Here is a 20,427-nt window from a genome sequence, read left to right as displayed (position 1 = left end):
TCAAACGAAACAAAACTATTTATTTGTCCAATTCCTAAATTACCTTGCTGCCTTTGAAGTGTACATCATAATTCATTTTTATTACCAACATTACTATGTACAATGAGGTGTCCTTATAAAAACTAAATAATCACAACACAAGAACGCCACCGATCATGTTACTTTTCCAATGAGACTCAAGAAAGCTCGTGTCTGGGATGTTGATCGATAGAGAGCTTGATTCATCAAAAAGACAACTATAACCTGGAACAAAATGACGTTAAATAAAATAACGTACACAGGTAAATTTAAATATAATAATTTTGTTGTTAGGAGAACGGAAATATTTCTTACAAAATAAATACATTTGTTGTTCACAGTACGAGTACAGAAGTGAGAATTTATCGTCATACTAAATACTTATCAAAGGTGGTACATATCTAAAATAGTGAGATGAGATATAACACAAAATAAGTAAACATTGATTAACAAAAATGCATTACAAATTGTGTCAACGGGTCAAATTAACACGAAAGTACGATTTGAGATTGCTTGCAGTTACTGAAAGCTAATTAAAAGCCAAAAACAATAAACAATAAAAAATCATGCATCATAGACTAAAATCAATTAAAACACATCCCAGGGATTTAGTATTTTAATGCCATGGACAGTCAAAGAAGACATGACTTGTGCAATGCCAAAATAAAAGTATCGACAGGCAGTAGGATAGTTAGGATTTAACCATATAATAAATATGTATCATGTTATATCGGTATTTGTGCCAATATAAACAATATACAAAGATCTTATTACAACATTAATAAGATAACCTTAACTAATGAGTTTGTTTAAAGGTTCGATGAGTTTACACGGATCATATAGTGATTTCCGCGCTTTAAGTACAATATTACCGTAAAATTTAGGATGTGAAATACCGTTTTTAATAAGATTTCCACAGGTATAGCCAAATTTACTAATCAAATCTTTGTATCTATGAAAGAATTTAGTAAATGTTTTAAGTAATTTACGGTAACGAAATCCTTGACATAATAATTTACCAGTGATGCATTGATTACGTTCGTTAAAAACTATGACATCACTACACACACAGGCATAACGAACGAGTTGGGATATATAAACACCGTATGATGGAGCCAAAGGAATATCGCCGTCTAAAAAAGAAAAATTAACAATAGGGAATGAAAAATCGTCTCTTTTGTCGTAAATTTTAGTATGGAGTTTCCCTTTAGAAATTGAAATGTCTAAATCTAGAAAGGCACAATTACTGCTGTTTATGTTAGATTTATTCAAAGTAAGTTCCTTTGGGTAAATTTCGGTAGTATATTTAGAGAACTCTGGATTATTTAACGAAAAAATATCATCAAGATAACGGCAGGTATTGTTGAATATGTCAACCAAATGTAACAATGACGTATCTTTACTGAGTTTGGTCATAAACTGTGATTCATAGCAATACAGGAATAAATCTGCTATTAAAGGGGCGCAATTAGTAACACTTTATCGCCGAAACGTACATACATGTTGTCCAGGAGAAAATTTAAAGCTTCAATCATATCTTCACATGACCAGTAAGTTGAATTAAATTCATGTCCGAAACGCATATAGTATCGTTTTCATAACAGTGTGGACGAGACCATTTTTTGGCGCGCTCAAGTCTACCATTGACTGGGTAAAATTAGGTGAACGTTCGTTTGTAACGCCCACTTATCACGTCGTATTTATTATAGACATTTAAACTGTGGGGTCACCAAAGGATCTCAAAGCCTAAATCAAATAATTCAAAAAACTAGTACAGGAATGACCTTTGTGTTTTGATTAATATTGAATACTTAAACTTTCTTTACTTGCGTTTTTGTTATGTTTTTATAAACACTTTGTATGATATTTGCACGTTCTTTAAACATAAAAAAATTATTTTAGAACGAATGCATGATCAACTTTCAATAGTTGTGCAATTACAAAACACTGACAAAATATAATGTTTTTTATTTACAACATTTTTATCAAAGGCCACATTGTGACTTCGAGATTTAGTACAATCCAACCATGAAAGCGCTTTTCCTTTTCTTTCTTCTGCTGTTAGTTTAATTTTGTTATTTTGTGTCATGAATTGGTATTGATGTCATCTCGTATGTTTTTAAATATGAAGAAAAGAGGATCCGGTTGAGACACAAACAAACGACAAAAAAATTAAAAAACGGGCAACATTCGTTATTCAACAATAAAAAACGTTACAAGAAAATAAGTTTTGTAAGTAAAAGACCCAAATTCGTGTGATACAAGAATGATATATCGACGAGTACTGCAATTTAGTTTATGACTAACGATATAGTCAAAGAAACAAAAAGGATCACACACAGTAACAGTTTCCCCTTTACATAAAAGTATTATACAAACAGAAAGGTCTTTTAATTAATTAAATATACATATAGATATATACATAAATAGAGGCAATTGAGTTGTGTAGTACTGGAATATCCAAGGCAAACTAATCCTACGAGTTCTCTGTATGACTGAATGATTCAAACGATGATCCATGTGAAATTTATCCAGTTAAAAGATGATTTTTTTTTCATCGTCCGTAACTCTTTTTACAAACAAATCATATGCATTGAATAACTGTTACTCTTAAATGATCACAACGTGGGAGTATTTTTTCTCTTGCGATATTTTGTGAATTAACTCCATCGACTTAAATTTTTTACAATGAAAATCCATATGTGTAAATGTATTTTTCGATTATTTAATGATATTAGCTCTGAACATTTATTTTTCTCTAAAATGAAACTGTTGTGTGTGCTGATATAAAGAATATTTCAAACAAATTCCTTTAAAGTTTTGTGAAAAGAGTTTCATTTTATGTATCGAAATGTGTAACAAGTGATTATTTAAATCCCCACTGGAAGGCCTCTGACAGACTGAGTGAGCGTAAAATCATTGTTATCGATAGCCGATGACAAACAAGTTAAAGGTAAATGATTCAGTATTTTTAACAACAAAAGTACTACGGTTGTCCACACTGTTACGGGAATACCTCTAATGAATGTATTACCATTCAAAATTATATTGCGTTTGTTAACTCTGAACATCTTTCTTTCTCGCAGATTTGTTTTGTGAGGTGACATATTACAATTATTGATGAAAAAGGAAAAACATTCCCAGATACAAAACATACAAGAATCCTTCTATTAAAAGATGGCACCACAAACAAACGTCACAGTCACACGAAACAAAACTATTTGTCCAATTCCTAAATTACCTTGCTGCCTTTGAAGTGTACATCATAATTCATTTTTATTACCAACATTACTATGTACAACGAGGTGTCCTTATAGTAACTAAATAATCACGACACAAGAACGCCACCGATCATGTTACTTTTCCAATGAGACTCAAGAAAGCTCGTGTCTGGGATGTTGACCGATAGAGAGCGTGATTCCTTCAGCTTTACAAAGACTGAATATACTTTTGGCTGACAAACAAGAGGTCCCTCTTTGTGCCCTATTGAATCAGAAACGATTAAATGTCCTTTTTCTTGAATGTTAACTTCATTCCGCGACCTCTGACAACGGTCTAGACTTTGGAATTCTACATGTACGTAGATCATATAAAGGCCAGAAGTTTGAACTGTTAATTCATTGGTATTAGATTTCCTGTTTGTTAATAAACTTCGAAGCTTTACTTCTCCTGATAACTTCGGACACTCTGCATTTTCTAAAGAAAAGGAAGAATATATTAACTCATTATTTTTTTTAATCGTCGTGCATGAAAAAGATACAAATGCCCTTTAATAGTATATACATGCAAATTATATTCTGACTGTTCTTTTCTCTTTCGATATTTTAAATGGAAGAAGTTTGGTATTACTTAATCCTTATTGTCAGCGCTACTTTGAAATGTCATTGTTCCAATTTAAAAGACAACATTTTCTGTCTCTATCCACCATAAATCAATTTTCCATGCATAATTTTACCTAGACGTCATACTGGTCAACCTAATAATTGTTTTACGTTCTGTCATGAAGTAAAATTTTGATAAAGAGATAAAGATAAAATGCATTTAGGAATCAACTATATACAAGTACAGTTTTAAAATATCAGTTATTAAAATTTTGAAAGAAAACAAATACGGTAATTCTAAAATGCACTCGCAAGTTGATATTCTTCCAAGGATTACCCATGAATGCGTTACCGCTTATTTTGAATGGGGTCCTTCAAGTGTATATCGCTTAGATGGAAAAAATAAGAAATTAAGAGGATGCATGGCATTAATTGAATTTAAATCACAAATAAAGATACAATTTTACTTATTATTCAGATGCTGCTTTACTGCAGCTTTGAATGCGTCCTGGTCATGTATTAACTTTATGTTATTTGGAAACAAGATTTTGAGTACACTCTGTTAACTTTATAGGAACAACAAAATTGAAATGGCGTGATCTAGTGTTATTATATTTGTTAAAGATCGTTTTTTAAATATAAGGAACACGTACTGTTAAAGATCTTATCTTATATGCATGTCTTCATCTTAATTGCTTCACTTTATTTTCAAAGTTTAAAAATCCAACACTTCATAATTCTGGACACTAGACCTTGGACCAAGATCTTTTATTAATCTAACAGTTTTGTTTTGGCCAATTTGAAGTTTGTGTTTAAGAGTTTGTGATACTCCGACATACCAAGAGGAACGGGAAACAGGAATAGTCAAAGTGACACTGGATTAGAAACGAAGAAATAGTTTTGCGGTTTTCAGTTGACAAACATCTTGCTTTACGATACAATCATTTTAATCTAAAATTTTACCTTTTTTGATAATTGAGTTCACTGTATTTTCACCAATAAAGTGTTGTTCTATGTCTATTCCTAGATATTTCAGTTTTGCCTGTGATTTAATTACATGGTCATTACATTGTATTTGAAAATGTGTTACTTTTTTTTGTTCACGTTTCGTACCAAAGATAATGCATTCTGTTTTACCCAAGTCTGAAGATAGCTTATTGTCAATGAGTGATTTGCTACGACTATGCCTTTCCTAACTTCCTCGAGGTAAATTCTGCGTCCTTATGAGAAAGTATTATAGTGCTTTCGTCGACATAAAGCAAGAGTTTACAGTCAGAATTAATACTTATAGATATGTTGTTGACGTAAAATTAAAAAAAAAGCAAAGGACCTAAAATGCGTTCATGATGTATACCACAAATAATATTAAGAAGTTGAGATTCCGTCACATTTACATTTACCAGTTGTTTCCGTCCAGTTAGATAATACTCAAACCATTTGACATCTTTCTAGTCCATAGATTTTAATTAAACTGTGATTTCGTGTGTTGGGTATTTATATCTATTATACTGGTATTTTCTCCTCAATTGTTCTAGCATAGGAAATATCATTTCAGAGTAAAATAAAACATATAATCTATATAAGTTATAGCTTAGCTGAGGATTTTTGCTGGTAAACGGGAGATAACTCAAATTAGAAACAATATGCCCAACAGGCCAATATGTTACGTAAGGCTGCTTCTACGGGCACATCTAGTGGCATACCTAGTGTATACAGTCAAATATGCATTTTTACAAGTCTATTCTACTTATAGTTTGTTAATTCTAATACCACATAATAACTTACCTTAAGCAAAGTTGAAGTTTTAAATTTATTTATCAAGACCATTTACTGTTTTGTAATTTTTGCAGGTTTAATTTGTGTGTGTTTTGTTCTTGTTTTTTTGTTGTTGTTTTTTGTTGTTTTCTTTGTTTGTTTGTTTTTTTTTTTTTTGGTGGGAGGGGGGGTATTCTTTAGGGTTTCTTGTAAACATCTTCCTGTTGTTGTACGATTTTCTGTTTGTTTTGATGAGAGTTTTTTTTGTGTTTTGTTTTTTTTTTTGGGGTGGGTGGAGGGATGATAAAATTGTAGGACAGTTTTACCAGTTCTTCATGCTATTATCAATTCTGTGTATGTTCTATCAATAACATATGTAGCGGTTATCGACAAAAACAAATGGTATATCTTGAATTAATTTTTTTTTAAATATAAGAATTCCAGGGTGGTTTTTACGTATAAATTTTCCGATCTGTTAGTTTCTTAATGTGCTACGTACTGACTCCTACACACGCATATGTGCTTACAGTCGACCGATTTACTGCTTATATATTGCTTCCGCAGAACCTATATAGCCTTTTACACTACGTGACCATTTTTTCTTACGTGAATCCGTTCTGAGTGGCTTTTCATTGAACATATAGATTTAATTTCAAGCGGATCCAGTGTAGGAAAACATGAAAAATAAACACTTTATTTACCGTTTTTACTGGAACTCTGTCCTTGTATATATTCATGGAAAACGGTTCTCTGTTGTACATTGGTATTGTTTGAATAAGGAACTAATCGTCGTTTTGAACTTAGAGCCATCTGCAATAAATAACAAAACTTTAGTGTTCTCCTAAAAAGGTTTAATTTCAAACAAAGTAGAAATAGTACAATAAATGTTGTCGGACTACTTAATGATGAGTAGAAACGCAATGTTAACATGAAACAACACATTGGTGGCAGCATAATGAATTTAAAACCTAGTGTTGACTTGGGTCAAGCAATACGGTCATCAATGGCCTTATCTCGATCGTCCGGCAGTAAAACCCATTTTAACAGGAGCATCCGTTTAGCTGTGCAGGATGTATAAATAGGCAGCCATGTCCTGTCGGAATGGGTATGTTAATACTTATATCCGATGCCTCGTGTAGGATAAGTACCACGTTCTCTACAAGTAAAAGAATCAACAACCCTCTAAGAGTCCGTAGATTGCATGATGCAAGCCAAAATTTCTGCCACTATTCATGATACTAAAAAAAAGTAACTTCTCTTTCCGTTCAGTGCAATTTCAAATTCCCTAGCCTTCATCCTGATCAGCTTTATAATTGTTTAACATTTTTATTAGGTCGGGCCCTTTATAGCTTGGTATGCGGTATGGTTTTTGCTCATTGCTGAAAGCCGTACGATGACCTATAGTTGCTACCTATTACGTCTTTTAGTCTCTGGTGAATAACTGTCTCATTGGGAATCATACCACATCTCCTTATTTCATACTGCTTTGCAAAACACATCTTTTGTATTAATTTGCTTTGTTCTCGTCCTAAGTATATAATATATATGCATGCAATGTTTGCTAACGGACTGTAAGCAAGTAACAATCAATTTATCAGAATTCTACTTGTAAAAAGTCCGCTTTCATCTTCACCTCCTACCTTTTTACATGACATGTGAGAGAATTTAGTATAGTATATATATATATTTGCAAATTTAACATTGTTGTGCTGATATTTAGAATGATTATGAATATATAAATATATCTATATATAAGTCTAAAGATTTGCACAACGGTACTATTATAAGATGGTAATTTACGAAGATGATGTTAAAAAATTCGTGTTGACAAATATTTCGGCTTAACAAATAGCCTTCGTCAGTGTCAATAATTTTAACAATAGTAATTTTAACAACGTATTGTTAAAATCATTGACACTGACGAAGGCTATTTGTTAAGCCAAAATATTTGTCAACACGAATTTTTAACATGATCTTCGTATATTACCATCTTTAGACTTATATAATGTTTTCCTTATCTGCGCAGTATAGTCTATTTTAGACGATCCGGTACATATTAAATTTGCTGGTTGGTCCTTTTTATAGACTTCTATATATATGTATATATATCACAAGCTGGATAATTTATCATATCAACATTTAAAGGTCAAATGTTATCTCTCTTTAAAAAAAGGTTTCGATTTTAGTAAGAATGTTAATCCGAACATTGTTATGTCAGTAGAAGCACAAAACAAAGCTGGTAACATGTGCCCGTACGGAAAATACTTTAAATGTCTGTCGCAAAATGAAACATTGATTGATTGGTATAGAAACTTAAACTAATTTCGAAATGTATTCATGGCTATACTTTCTCTTATGAAGATAAATACTAACCATATCAAACAAATGCCGCAAGTATTGTGAATTCTTTAAACAATGAAACATCCGGCTGTTAAGTTCTCTCCGATTGTTAGTGCCTTTAGGAAAGTGAATACAGAAGTCCGTTTTTGTATTATATTGATATTTTTGCATTTCACTTTTGCTATTCATTTTGCTTTCCAAAAGTTTAAAATTAAATATCATAAGTGTAACAACTATGATATTGATCAGTAATATAGCAAACGAAAATAGTAATTTTAAGCATTCGATGTTGCACCACTTTTGAATTGTCCATTCCTCTTTAACATGTTTAAGTTCTGAATGATCTATTTCTTTAGACCTCCTTTCGTCACAAGATTCACAATTTTCTATATCCATTTTGCGCGTTTCCACGTAGCCATTGTAATAAATCCAGCTGTTTGCAGTTTGCCTCTTAGTATGCAACCTTCTTAAAGCTGTTTTCAATAAATGAAGTAATTGACCCAGCATTATGGTTTTATATTCAAACTTCTCAAGTAGAAACAAGCATAATTTTACTCTGATTCTGAAAGTGCAAGGTATCGTATCTGAAACCTCAATATGACATACATTTGGGAATTTTTGAAAATGCAGTTTTTTACTTTTATTTTCAGTTTCAGTTATTCATTTTGTATACGGTTACCTATATTTATATATCAAAAAACACTTTGTAAGCGGGAAAATCTTTGAAATACTGTTTTCTTATGTCTTGTAGAAATGCAAAAACAAACAAAGTGTAAAATGTCTTTTGCTAAACAAATATTGGATACGAGGTTTTCAGAAAATCTTAATAGGGCATCCCGGTTTTATATCTGACCTATATTTCACAATGTTCTATTTATATCACGCACTATTTGTCCTTTTAATCTATTTATATTTTTGTAATGTAGGAGTAATTTCTATGCAGCTGGATGAAATATATCATAAAAATTTTGTTAAACAAATCTTCACCGTTATATAGCCATTTCCCCCATGCCCGTATTTCCCCCACAATATGGATTTCACTATATATAATTATGTATACATCAAAATTGTACGACAATGTTTTTGTATATATATTTTCCACTTATTCTTAAGAAATGGTTGATCTCTGAAATGCTTAAATAATCTGTTTTTCGGCTTGGGTTGCATAGAAGAGATGTTTGGTACACATTGTGGTCGTTTTATCGACACCCGTATCACTTTTAAAAGCTTTTGGTTAAGGGAGCGGGTTGGGGCTCTTAGATTATTTATTACAGGGGTGCAGTTTGTATTCGAACAGATACCCCCATTCATATATCAAATTGTTTTTAGAGTACTTCATTTCATATATTATCTTTTCTGAAGATGTTTTATTTTCTCTTTTGGATACATCAAATATCGTATAACACACGACTACAAAGGTCTTTTGAGGATGGAAAGCCGCACATAATGCAATTAATATAGGTCATATTTATTACTGGAAAAGCATGCAACCCTGTATTAAGGAATATACAAGATCATGTGACCAGTGTCAGCATTTCGGATTCATCAAACAAAACAGCACAAAATTAGTAGCGCATATACCAGATCACAGAAGTATGGACGTTGTAAAACAAAATGCCAAACTGTAAAAAATATGCCAAACTCTTCGTTAGGAAATGTTTACCTGTTTACAGGGGTAGATTTTTCGTTTAGAAATGGCCCGAGGTAATATCCAATATAAACAAATCTTCAAATGTTAGATTCATTGATTCCGATCGCGTGAACGTTAAAAATGAAAGGGGTAGCACAAGAACACTAGAGATTCATAGAATTATTTATCTCATTGTTCCCGACAGTATGCGTTACAGTTTTGGCTGCTGGATCAAAAAAATTATTGTAACATTAACATATTATGTCTGTTTGGGTTGCTCACCTAAAATAGGCAATATTACGGAACTGTAAGCAACTGTCATACAAGTGGGGGGGGGGGGGTAGTTAGCTATAAAACCAGGTTTAACCCACCATTTTCTACGGAAAATACCTGTACAACATCAGGAAGATGACAGTTGTTTTCCATTCGTTCCGTTCGTTGATAAAGTCTAAAGTCCGATTTTTTCAGTTTTTATGGACCTCCTCTTTTTGCATTTACCTTCAAGTTAGAGTTTGGTATTTTTGTTATACTTTTTACATCGAAGTCACATTACTTATTGGTGCAAATATCTTTAAAGGGCTTTGTGCTTGAATGAAATAGAATTATGGACCTATATATATATATATATATATCTACAGGAGACATAATTTTACACTAAATATGTTTAGAATGTCGCTGTATACCAGTTAGAAATGTGGAGCTTGCAGCAAATACTGAGATTATCATTCAAATAACCTAAACGGTACTAATGTTTCTGCACCACATGCGCATTTCGACAATCAATGTCTCTTCAGTGATGCTCGAAGCCAAAACATTTGAAAATCCAAGGCTTATTAAAAAGATGAAGAGCTATAAACCAAAAAGGACAAAAAAGTAAGCCAAAGCCGGGCAAGGAATTAGAGTTTTGCATGAGGGAGATAAATTCCTTAATGTCAAGATTTATTCTAAAGCAAACACTATTTACTTGTTTTAATTTAAATGTCGTTTTGATCGAGTTAAGCCATTTCAATTGATATTTTATAGTGTGTCTTTTTATGTTTTAATGTTACTGTCTCAGGTTAGGGTGAAGGTTGTAGCCTGTTAAAATGTTTAAACCCGCTGCATTTTTATGCACCTGTCCTAAGTCAGGGGCCTGTTGTTCAGTGGTTGTCGTTTGTTGGTGTGGTTCATAGGTGTTTCTCGTTTTTTATATAGATTAGACCGTTAGTTTTCCTTTTTTAACTGTTTTACACTAGTCATTTTGGGGCCCTTTATAGCTTACTGTTCTGTGTGAGCCAAGGTTCTGTGTTGAAGGCCGTACTTTGACCTATAATTGTTAACTTTTTATATACATACATTGTGACTTGGATGTGGAGTTGTCTCATTGGCACTCATACCACATCTTCTATATATACAGATAAACCAGGAGACCTTATATATATTTCTAATATGTCATCAAATTTAATAAACAAGAGAGAGACTATTTACTATCATAAGTTTCAAACATTCCTACAACAACTGTTGCCATCCGGCCAAATTCCATCTTCATGTCGGGTTCAACTAGAACATGGGACAGAAAGTCACTTAACACACCCGAGTGTTCACGGAGGAGAATGGATGTGATCAATACATCAGACTATATATCTTATCTATATATAAATAAATATCCCCATTTCCATTCTCAATTTTATCTGGTATTGAGAAATGACTAATCAATAAACACATGGTTACTATCTTTTAATGGATAATTAATTTCGAACTGACGTCGCCGACGTTTCTACAAGGGGAAAACGAGCTTCTCGCGTTACTAGGGGGAAGGCCTGATCCTGACCCCACCCCCCACCCCCCACCCCCCCCCCCCCCCCACCCCACCCCAAATCACGCTGAGGGGGAAAGTGAAATCATGCCAATTTTTCCGTGGGAGTAGGAACTGGCTTCATCTAGTCCCCCTCCCGGAAAAATGGCTATAGGAAACCGGCGTACGATGTTCACAATTCTCCAACTGTTGAATAATCAAATTCACGTATGAATCTATAATTTGAAAAACACCAGGTGATACTGTTGTGTATATATCTGTAAAAGACATTTAACTCTCATATTTATAAATCTATAACTATTAGTATGAAATTTTGTATTAGAATTTATATTAAGTATGTACATGATGTAACGGTGTTAATAATTGGATGTTTCAATTTATTTTCTATTTCTTATCAAATACGTACAAACAAGGACTCTAAAAGAAAGTCTGCTGGAGTTTGGAGATTAGAGATGATGGACCAAATAAGAAAGAAAAAAGATAAATTATGAAACAAACAAAAAATAGAGAATGCTGAGGTGCTAAAATATGAATATATAAAATAATGGAGTTGAAAATAGAGAAAACGGTCTTAAATTAAAAAATACAGAAATGAGGACCCTCCTCTCCATAATATAACATACATAGCTCATGTTTGTTAACTATATATAATTCAAAACAGCTGTCTAATTGATTTAAAAAAAACGAAATGGCGACTGAATATATCAGATGTGACAATTTGCATGGTTACTGTTCAGAAGATGAATTCTAGTTTATAATCCGTAATGAAAAGACAATATCATCAATGAAATATCAATAGCCGATTCAAACTTCATTGTTGAAATACTTTTCATCTTTATACTTGCTAAAGGAATTTACCTTAAGGTTGAACTGATTGAGTCGTTACAAAAGTTCCACAGAGTGGGGACTTGTCATTCCCGTAAAATTGTCATTTTTTTTTATTTGAGTTAGTGTATTGTCTAATCATGTTACGTCTATGTGAACAGACTTCAAACTTCAGCTAGAGTTACAGTCACCTTGAACCCTTCAATCTGGCAGAAAAGCAAATGCTAAAGCAGGCCTACGTTTCGATTGCTGGAAGGGAGGCGTTATGGAGCGTCGAGTACTAAACTGACTGTACTATTATTGAAACCTTTGCAACAACGATTTGAAGGGTCCGTCCTTTGCAAGTCGAAATTCCTGCCTGTTTTTTTCGCCTTTTCCATGGTAAGTGTTAAATAAATATTGTCTAGTCTTCTTCCCTTCTACTAAAACCTACTTATTGGATACTGGTATATTGTTGATGTGAATTCGTGAATTAATGGAGCTTGTAACGCTCTCTGTGCTTTAAAAGAACCCAACTCTCTTATGGCTTTCCAAAGCAAAACATCTGCTCCCTTTTAAATATACTCTCGTACATTCCAGTAGCTGTCTAAATTCTAAAATCACGGTTAACATATTTTTCTGAACCAACCCGCTCTTGTCATATGCATGTAATATTTGCCAGTTGATGTTAAACAGTTGTATACTAGTATATTGTTGGTGTGAATTCGTGAATTAATGGAGCTTGTAACGCTCTCTGTGCTGTAAAAGAACCCTTACAACAACTCTCTAATGGCTTCATGGCATTACTAAAGTAATGTTTAACGTCGGTTGACTCTTTTACAAACTGAATAAAGGGGAATGGCAATGAAGGCCTTAAATTGACTCTACAAAAATCAAACTTTGTTATACCATATGTAATAAACTTTGTTTACGATCTTTAATATGCAAATTTAGATAACCTGTTGTCTGCTGTTAGTTATAACAATGATATTTTACAACGTTTAAGCCAGATTTTCTGTTTTTTTCTATACATTCATAAGGTCTATTTTCTTCTGAAAAACGTTGGCCACACCCTTCGACCAAAATCAAAATTGTTATAAAAAAAAGTGTGTGTGGCCCAGATACACAACCTAACAAAAAAAATTAGGCGTCTTTGCATGTGGCCAATTTCGTTTGCAGCAAAAACTATTAAAATTTTGAAAACAAATAGTAAAAATTATTATTTTCCTATTTAGAGTGAACAATTATGATGTCATAATGTCATCCCAATAGTTCTTATGCGTCAGAGCTTGTTGTTTTTTGTCAGATATGGTTACATATTTTGTCATCAAATTTTTATTTTTATTACTAAAGTTATTGACCCTTCATGAACCTACCCCTTTAAATCCGACCTGTCTATGAAAACAAGATGTGATACGATTCTCAATTATAGATGTAAGTTTTGTAAATGAAAGGCCGATTGAAGGCATCAATCAACGATAACCTTGCAATATTAGTAAGTATACAATAAGTTGGAGGTATGATGGCCAATGAGACGACTCTCCATCACTTCTACGTCAGCAACGTAACAATAGTTCAAGTTTTAACATTAACATTGATTTTGTTGATGTTCGAAAGAATTATTTCAATGTTATAACAACATATTTGATTTATATGATAAAACCTCAAGTTTTGAAATTTTATTTCTTTTCTAAAAGGAATTGGAATATATTAAAAAATCTGAATTCGTGATATGAATTGTTTTATTTCTGTTCACGCAGGTTTACTATATTGAATTTTGTTGACATATAAAATTGAGAATGGAAATGGGGAATGTGTCAAAGAGACAACAACCCGACCATAGAACAGACAACAGCAGAAGGTCACCAACAGGTCTTCAATGCAGCGAGAAATTCCCGCACCCGGAGGCGTCCTTCAGCTGGCCCCTAAACAAATATATATACTAGTTCAGTGATAACGAACGCCATACTAAACTCCAAATTGTACACAAGAAAGTAAAATTTAAAATAGTACAAGACTAACAAAGGCTAGAGGCTCCTGACTTGGGACAGGCGCAAAAATGCGGCGAGGTTAAACATGTTTATGAGATCTCAACCCTCCCCCTATACCTCTAGCCAATGTAGAAAAGTAAACGCATAACAATACGCACATTAAAATTCAGTTCAAGAGAAGTCCGAGTCTGATGTCAGAAGATGTAACCAAAGAAAATAAACAAAATGACAATAATACATAAATAACAACATACTACTAGCAGTTAACTGACATGCCAGCTTCAGACTTCAATTAAACTGATTGACAGATTATGTCTTCATCATATGAATATCAGGCACAATCCTTCCCGTTAGGGGTTTAGTATCATACCATCATAACATATATGAGAAGAACATAACCCGTGTCATGCCAACAACTGGTTTTTAAATAAATGTGTTTAGTGCCGATGCAAAGACCCTATAAGTGAATCAATATTAACGCCAAAATATGCAATCTTCAATGACCTGACAACAGTATCGTAACTATATCCCTTCTTAATAAGTCTATTTAAAGGTTTTGTTAGCTTCAGAGGTGAATACTGACATTTTTGTGCTTTATAAAGAATATTTCCATAAAAAATTGGATGTGAAATACCTGAACGTATAAGAAGTCTGCATGTTGAGCTATATTTACGAATGATGTCCTTATACCGATGATAAAATTTAGTAAATGTTTTGACTAGTTTGTGATATCGAAAACCCTGGTGTAATAATTTTTCAGTAATACATAAATTTCTCTCGTTAAAATCTAAAACATTGTTACATACACGAGCGAATCGTACAAGTTGAGATATATAAACACCGTAAGATGGTGACAAGGGAACGTCACCATCTAAAAATGGATAATTAACGATAGGAAATGAAAAATCATCTCTTTTATCATATATTTTAGTATTAAGCTTTCCATTAATGATATAGATATCAAGATCGAGGAAAGGGCAGTGGTCATTGTTAGTATTAGCTTTATTTAAAGTAAGTTCAACAGGATAAATTTCTTTAGTATACACACTGAAGTCGTCATTATTGAGAGCCAAAATATCATCCAAATATCTAAAAGTATTATTAAATTTGTGTATCAGATGTTGTTTCGATGGGTCTTTGCTGATTTTTGTCATAAATTGTAACTCATAGCAATACAAAAAAGGTCCGCAATAAGTGGTGCACAGTTAGTCCCCATTGGAATTCCAATAACCTGACGATATACGGAATCTCCAAAGCGAACAAAAATGTTATCTAGTAAAAATTCAAGGACATATATAGTATCAAAGCATGTCCAATTGACATAGTTTTTTTGTTTATTGCTACTAAAAAATGACCTAAAAGAGTTTGAACATATATATTCACATTATGACTTTTTAAATGCCCATTTAATTAGGTGTGTGAATTTTTTCTTAATGAGAATGTGAGGCAATGTGGTATATAGGGTAGAAAAATCAAAACTTTGAACAGATTATGTAATTTGTCAAGTACTTCCAACGAGTTCTTGACACTCCAAAAGTAATTAATTCCACTATTTTCGAAGGCCTTATTTGAACAATTTATTATCAGGTTTTTGATTGTACCAAGTGTACTGGTAAGAAGAATAGACAATTTAGTAGTGGAACAATGGCTTGAAGACGAAATGAATCTATATTTGTAAGGTGTTTTGTGTAGCTTCGGCAGCCAATACATAGTTGGGACTTTCATTGTATTTGGTTCTGCTTGTAAAGCGGTAGCTAAAAGTTTATGTTTGTTACAGATGTCGTTTTCTGAAAATGGAGTAAGTTGGAATGTTGGTGAATTGGTGATTTCTTTTTTCAGAACCTCAATGTAAAATTTACGTAAGTCATTTTGTTTTAAATCATAAAATTATTGTCTGATATTTAAAACAACAAAGTTTTGATTAAACTTATATTCTTGAGATCTGGAGCTGGCATGTCAGTATCTGCTAGTAGTCCTTTGTTAATTTATGTTGATCATTGTCATTTTGCGTAGTTTCTTCTGTTACCTTTTCAAACATCGGGCTCGGATTTCTTTTAAACTAAGTTTTACTGTGCGTATTGCTGTGTGTTTGTATATTCTACATTGACTAGAGGTATAGGGGAGGGTTGAGATCTCACAAAACATGTTTAACCCCGCCGCATTTTTGCGCCTGTCCCAAGTCAGCAACCTCTGGCCATTGTTAGTCTTGTATGTTTTTTTTTTTTAATTTCGGTTCATTTATATGTTTCGGAGTTTAGTGTGACGTCCATTTTCTATGAACTAGCTCGCTGTGTTGAAGACCTTGGCCTTGGACTGTTGTCTGCTCTTTAGTCGGGTTATTGTCTCTTTGACACATTCCCCATTTCCATTCTTATTTTTATAGAGCGACAACATTCAACCAACAACTGTGGTTACCTTAGCTAGAGTCCGCAGTATAGTATCGTGAACATTTTGACCCTGCTTTCCAAATTATGCCACGTCTTTTATTTCATTCCTTAAGTTAGTGGCCATCCTGCTGGTAGATGGGCTGTGCGGCTAGAGATGTTCTTGTGTATTGTACTTTTACGACGATTTAAAAGGAATATTTTTTTTAATTTTGAAACAACTTATTCCGGTCTATGAGTAGTAAATCATTCTTCCGTTCTTAGAACTATAAAAGACATAATATTAAAATGAAATGTTTTTAAGTTCGCATGTATGTGATTGTTGTTGTGATTGTCTTTATTAATCAACTTTTTTTTCATCTTTTTTTTACAAAAAAAAACCTTTTTATTTTCAAAAGTATTAATAAATAGAAAACTGTAAACATTAACTAAAAGATAACATTCTGATTGATTCAAATATAGATGATTAAAACTTTTTATCACAGAAAATTATGTTAAAAACAAAAACATTAAAGATTCCATTATGATTATTCCATTATCTTTGCTATCTTGAATAATGATCGAATCTTGTATTAGACTTTGAAACACATTCCTTATTTTCAAATGTGGCTATTAACATCATGGTCATCTCACAGATATGATGTCATGTTAAATCATATATTTTCTGCAAATTTGCTACGGTAACCCTAGTCCTCATATAGAGGGTGAAATATTGGTTTAATAGTATTACATGCAGGTATTCCGTATAATTGCACAATCCATAATACTAAAACTTTTCAATTTTTAACCTTCAAATTAAGTGAGCTTTTCGAAAACAGATGATCATATTGGCGAAAATATGAAGGGTAACATCAATGAGACAGCAACCAAACGAAAAAATAAATAAAAGACAAATAGAAAGTAGGATAATAGATTGACGTAATATTTATATAATTTGTCCTTGTAATATATAGAGTAAGTCGTTAACAAATTTGAAACAAGATATTGTTACTTGTCTAGTTTGATCTCGTACTTATCTCGCATGCACTTAATATATTATGAACAATTTGTTATGCAATTAGTTCAAGTACGAAATTTAAAAAGAAATTGATAAAGATAAACTATACAATGGACTAGATGATTAAAAATGTTTTTCAGTTTTCTGAAAATTATTATTTCTACCTTCGGTTTCTGTATCGCATTGATACAAACTACCTCGGTGCTATTCTTGTATACTTTTGAAAAAAAATGTGTTTATTTCGTCATTCAAAATAATATTACTTTCGCATTAAGTTGCATTTATTTAATATATTATAGATCGACTGAGTAGTATAAGTTTGAAATGAAATTTTATGTAGTTTTGAATTTCTTTCGATCAAGTAACAAACTTCAAAGATTTCAACACAATATTTTGGATCTTTTCTAAACAAAAGTTACTTTTAGTTATTTTGTTGTTCATGAAATAAATGTGTTTTAACTGAAATATTTATTAATTAGGGACTTTTGACGAGGTCAATACGTTATATATGGACCTGTTCAGATTATATTGACCGAGGACGAAGTCCAAGGTTCAGTATAATCTAACAGGTCCATATATAACGTATTGCCTGAGTAAAAGTCCTTAATTTATATATCACATATGTCCAGTAAATAGTGTGTTATGGAAATGGACCTCAATGTTCTTTCTGTTTATTAACCAGTTTAGTGCAATATGTATGAAACTGCCCCTTTATTAATAAAACCAAAACTGGTCCATTACAGATTAACAGGGCATTAATACAGGGCCATTATGAATAAACAGGGCTATTATGAATAAACAGGGCCATTACGAAACAACAGGGCCATTATGAAAAAAAACAGGGCCATTATGGATTTTCAGTTGTATCGAATCAAATTCATTTCTGGGAAAAAGAAACATCAAGAAAATGAATGTTCCCGAAAATCATGACTCATCTTATTTGACCCAGTTGTCAAGTTAATAATTACATAATTAATTCCATGATGTTTACTAACTTATTTATTTTGAGTTTTAAAATCCAGAATGAAATCTTGTATTTTGTATGCCATAAATTGCTTTGAATATGACAACAATAAATCTTTATTTCTTTTTAATATTGCATTTGGTATAATTATATATATACAATTTCTCCACACAAAAAACTGATTTGGCTTGGTTAAATATTACACACTGGCAGTTTGGTAAATAAAAGTGTTAAGAAATGGGTGTTTTCAGATTGACCCTGTTATTTGTCTTCGGTCAGTAATAATGGCCTGGGAGGCTGTAATGTCCCTCTGTATTGCCTCGTGCCATTACAGGCATCCTCGACCATTATAACAGACCTTGGACATATAACATGGCCATTATGAAAATACCCAACAATTAATACTATATTATTTCACATTGTATTTTGCAAGATTTTAATATTGACCGTCAGTATATATAGAAACAGAAACATAGCATTTTGCAAGATTTTAAATATTGACCGTCAATATATATATGTTGTGTACAAGTTATCATTTTGTACTAATTCAATGACCACACAATAAACCTTATTTACAAAATACAAAAATAGTTCTTTATCATTTGTTTGAGCATGTGAGTGAATTATGGAATCAGAAATGCACAACAATTTTGCTTTTTACATTTACATTTAGAAGTGCTGCTCCCTCCTTTGCATTTACATATAAGAAATCCCTGACCATCAGTTTTTGAAAGCTTTTTAACTGCTTCACGTAGCGAAAATTGAAGCTCAGGAACTGCTGCTGCAAATAAAGATGTGTCTTCAACAGCTTCAATTTGATTTCACGACAAATATCCTGTTGAAATTCCTACAGCTGTTCCAATGTGGTACCCAAATTCTTCAGATTCAATAATCACAACTAAGATATTTCGAGGATCAGTTGGGGCAAGATCACACTGAGGAATTGGTATAACCGGCGACATTATCCCCCACAGCAAATTCTTATTATTTCCGTTTCGTTTTCGGCTTGGATCTGTTGGCCAGACAGCGTATGCTTCCTGGCACGTATGATTGGTGTTTCAACGTCAGTATCATCCTGATTGTCACTCGGGCCAATTTCTCTTATACTATCAGAATTATCACTGGGGCCAATTTCTATTATACTATCAGAATTGTCACTAGGCGAATTTTTATTATTCTGTCAGAATTGTCACTGGGGCCAATTTCGATTGTACTATCAGAATTAACTGGCATGCATGTATCAATTACATTTCCATCTGGGTATATTTGTATTTTGTAAATAAGGTTTATTGTGTGGTCATTGAATAAAAATTCTATGGTGTGTATCAATGTTTATTATAACAAAATCCATACTTTAAATTATTATACAAGTTATAAGTGAATTTTAGTCAAATTTTGTACAAATTGTACAAGCTTTTTTTGTACAGATTACAATTTGTACAAAGTCAAAATACAAATTATAATGTGTACAATTTTTTTGTTCAAATTATAATTTGTACAAAATGATAACTTGTACACAACATATATATATAAATAGAAACATAGCGTTTTGCAAGATTTTTAATATTGACCGTCAATATATATATGTGAGAAACAGAGTCTATTATATCCTTTGCATCACGTGATCGTAATAACCAATGAAAAAAGTAGAATGCTACACCATAACAAAATATGTACCCTACCATCCAAAACATTAAAATACAAAAGAAACTTAAAAATGTTCGCAAACCAACTTTTCATACTAATAGTTGAAATAGAATATATAATGTTGCTCATGTTAATGTCAAGGAACATTAATAGACTATGTCACAGATTTTGGTAAAATTTTGCATTCAACTTCGACTCATTAAATTATAACTGAAAATCGAATAAAATAATACATTTATCAATTCTATTTTCTGAAATTTTACTGATTGAATTTTTTCAAA

At 32.3% G+C, this 20,427-nt stretch overlaps 1 protein-coding gene across 1 annotated transcript; it reads right to left on the bottom strand.

Moving 5' to 3' along the window:
- LOC127737904 (uncharacterized) lies at window positions 1-8,559 on the bottom strand. The gene is made up of 3 exons (XM_052248872.1): window positions 7,968-8,559; window positions 6,296-6,404; window positions 1-3,714 (listed from the first exon to the last, which is right to left on the bottom strand). The coding sequence occupies exons 1-3, from the start codon at window positions 8,439-8,441 to the stop codon at window positions 3,347-3,349; spliced, it is 951 nt and encodes a 316-aa protein (XP_052104832.1). The 5' UTR covers window positions 8,442-8,559; the 3' UTR covers window positions 1-3,346.
- Between the last annotated feature and the right edge of the window lie 11,868 nt (window positions 8,560-20,427).

Source organism: Mytilus californianus, unplaced genomic scaffold, assembly GCF_021869535.1.
Source record: "Mytilus californianus isolate M0D057914Y unplaced genomic scaffold, xbMytCali1.0.p SCAF_4, whole genome shotgun sequence".
Classification (NCBI taxonomy): domain Eukaryota; kingdom Metazoa; phylum Mollusca; class Bivalvia; order Mytilida; family Mytilidae; genus Mytilus; species Mytilus californianus.
This window is presented reverse-complemented; position numbering and strand designations above follow the sequence as displayed.